Here is a 3,176-nt window from a genome sequence, read left to right as displayed (position 1 = left end):
TTTTTTTTTTTTTTTTGAGACAGTGTCCTGCTCTCTCACCCAGGCTGGTGTGCAGTGATGTGATCACAGCTCGCTGCAGCCTCCATTTCCTGCACTCAAGCAGTCCTCCTGCCTGACCCTCCCAGTAGCCGAGACTACAGAGACACTCCACCATGGCTGGCTAATTAAAAAAATTTTTTGTAGAGATGGGGTCTGTGTTGCTCAGGTTGGTCTCGAAAACCTGGCCTCAAGCAGTCCTTCAGCCTCAGCTTCCCAAAGCACTAGGCTTAGAGGCGTAAGCCACCAAACCTGGCCACCTATGAGTCTGAGGCCTGTATATCTTTAGGGGCATCCCAATCTTAAGGCAGGGTATGAAGCTTATTTATTTATTTATTTATTTATTGAGACGGAGTTTCACTCTTGTTGCCCAGGCTGGAGTGCAATGGTGTGATCTCTGCTCACTACAACCTCCACCTCCTGGTTTCAATCAATTCTCCTGTCTCAGCCTCCCGAGTAGCTAGGATTACAGGCATGCACCACCATGCCTGGCTAATGTTGTATTTTTAGTAGAGATGGGGTTTCTCCATGTTGGTCAGGTTGGTCTAAAACTCCCAACCCCAGATGATCCACCTGCCTTGGCCTCCCAAAGTGCTGGGATTATAGGTGTGAGCCACCATGCCCGGCCCAAAGCTTATTTTAAACAGCATAACAATGATAATGCTTCTGTTTTATCTATTTAAAGGCCTTAGATGATACAGTAATGAAAATTATCGTTGGCAATGGGGATAGAGGATAATGGTTGAGAAGACAGATATATGGAAGGCACAGTAATCTATCTTCACTTGATCAGTATTTTGAATTTTATTGTTAACCCCAATAATGTCTGCTATTTTAACAAAGTCTATTAAAGAGGCAATAACATTTTAGTTCTGTATTGCCTCCATTATTTTTCCTATGTACTTTTAAATTTTTAATTTAATTAATTAATGTATTTATTTGAGAGGGAATCTCACTTTGTTGCCCAGGCTGGAGTGCAATGGTGTGATCTTGGCTCACTGCAACCTCCATCTCCCAGGCTGAAGTGATTCTCCTGCCTCAGCCTCCTGAGTAGCTGGGACTACAGGTGCCTGCCACCATGCCCAGCTAATTTTTGCATTTTTAGTAGAGATGGGGTTTTACCATGTTGGCCAGGTTGGTCTTGAACTCCTGACCTCAAGTGATCTGCCTACCTCAGCCTCCCAAAGTGCTGGGATTTCAGGTGTGAGCCACCGCTCCCAGCTTCCTATGTACTTTTAAAGGAATTTTTAAGTACAGGTCAAAGAATAGAATAAAAGAAAAAGAAACAAGAGCTTATAGTGATTTGCAAAACCTACGCATTAGTCTCTGAAAAATGATGAGTTAGTAAAAAATAATGAAAAATAAACTAAGTTAATAAACACTGTTATAATCCCAAATCTAAAAATTAAAATATGTTTATGAATACGATGTCATATTTTACAATACAGTTGACTCTTGACCAATGCAAGTTTGAACTTGGGGAGTCCATTTATACATGGATTTTTTCAAAAAATATGTTGACTTTTTTTTGAGATTTGCAACGATTAGAAAAATTTTGCAAACCACACAGACTAGAAATATAAAAAAAAATTAAGAAAAAGGTTTGTCATTAATGCATAAAATCTATTAAGATATTAGCATATTTCTGGGTTGATCAATTGTTTACCACATGGGCAAGTCCTTCTGTTAACACTAGGTTACTACTAGTTGTTTTGGGGAGTCAAAAGTTATACACACATTTTTGACAGCATGAAGCACTGAACCCCTAGTCCCTGTGTTGTTCAGGGGTGAACTGAATTTGTAAACAACATGTTTCTTAAGAGTCACTTGAACCCGGGAGGCGGAGGTGGCAGTGAGCCGAGATTGTGCCAGTGCACTCCAGCCTGGGAGAAAAAATAAAAAAGTGTCTTAGTAGTCAACAGAATAAATAAGTTAAGAAGAACCACACAGTATAAACGGGAGCCAAATCTAGACTTTGGTCTAGCCTTCGTAAAGGAAAGCTAGATCTCTACTCTCTCAGAAAAGTCTGGAATATACTACCAAAGTCACCAGTTGTTTCAACACTTTTGTTTATAAGGTATAATCGCCACAAACAAACAAACAAACAAACAAACAATTTTAATCTCTTTCTAATACATGGTTAAAATAAAAAGTAAAAGGAGGGAAATAATAGTTATCCCACAAACTGATTATCTGATAATAAAATCACCTGAGTGAGGAAAAAAGATTCTTTTTTTGTGGTCTACCATAAAAGATTCATTTAGCAGAGCACAGCTGCTCAATAAAACAGAAAATTCTGAATGTGCCCAGCTGAATGACCACCTCTTCCCTCACTCTGCCTGCAAATCATTCTTCTGGGCCTCTCCCCCTTAATAAGATGAGAGAGTCTGGCTGGGCGTCATGGCTATTGCCTGTAATCCCAGCACTCTGGGAGGCTGAGGCGCGTGGATCACTTGAAGTCAGGAGTTCAAGACTAGCCTGGCCAACATGGCAAAATCCCGTCTCTACAAAAATACAAAAATTAGCCAGGCATGGTGGCACACACCTGTGATCCCAGCTACTTGGGAGGCTGAGGCAGGAGAATCCCTTGAACCTGAAAGGTGGAGTAAGCCAAGATTGCGTCACTGCACTCCAGCCTGGGTGACAGAATGAGACTCTGTCTCAAAAAATAGAATAAAATAGAATAAAATAAAAATAAATAAAATGAGAGAGTTGGAGTAGAATTCCCTTCAGTTATTCCCTGGTTGTTCATAAAACACTTTTCAGCATCTGAGAAACGCACTTCTAGTTGAGGTTTGTCGAGGCATAAATCTTACCACAGAAACTTGTTTCACTTGTTTATACTCGGTTTCATCCCGATATCCCGCTTGTTGAAATCTGTACAGATTTTCTATCTCTTCTGACCATTTTTTGGCACGACTTATTGATTTTGGTTTTACGTCAGAACTAGCCATGGTTACAGAGGCCTTATTACCAAGAATATCTGAAAGATGTTAAAACAACATTAATAGATAATGTAATAATGACAATTTTGAAATTCCCTTTAAGAATAAACAAAACTGGCCGGGCGCGGTGGCTCAAGCCTATAATCCCAGCACTTTGGGAGGCCGAGGCGGGCGGATCACGAGGTCAGGAGATCG

At 40.5% G+C, this 3,176-nt stretch overlaps 1 protein-coding gene across 1 annotated transcript in view; it reads right to left on the bottom strand.

The window, feature by feature from the left end:
• MEIG1 (meiosis/spermiogenesis associated 1) overlaps nt 1–3,015 on the bottom strand; it is a 7,026-nt gene extending 4,011 nt beyond the window's left edge. The window contains exon 1 of the mRNA XM_011934266.1: nt 2,853–3,015. Within this exon, the coding sequence (XP_011789656.1) occupies nt 2,853–2,990 (138 nt within the window). The 5' untranslated portion in view covers nt 2,991–3,015. The remainder of the gene's footprint in view (nt 1–2,852) is intronic.
• Between the last annotated feature and the right edge of the window lie 161 nt (nt 3,016–3,176).

This window comes from Colobus angolensis, unplaced genomic scaffold, assembly GCF_000951035.1.
Source record: "Colobus angolensis palliatus isolate OR3802 unplaced genomic scaffold, Cang.pa_1.0 Scaffold133, whole genome shotgun sequence".
Lineage (NCBI taxonomy): Eukaryota > Metazoa > Chordata > Mammalia > Primates > Cercopithecidae > Colobus > Colobus angolensis.
Note: the sequence above shows the minus strand (reverse complement) of the source record. Positions and strands in the feature narration are given on the sequence as shown.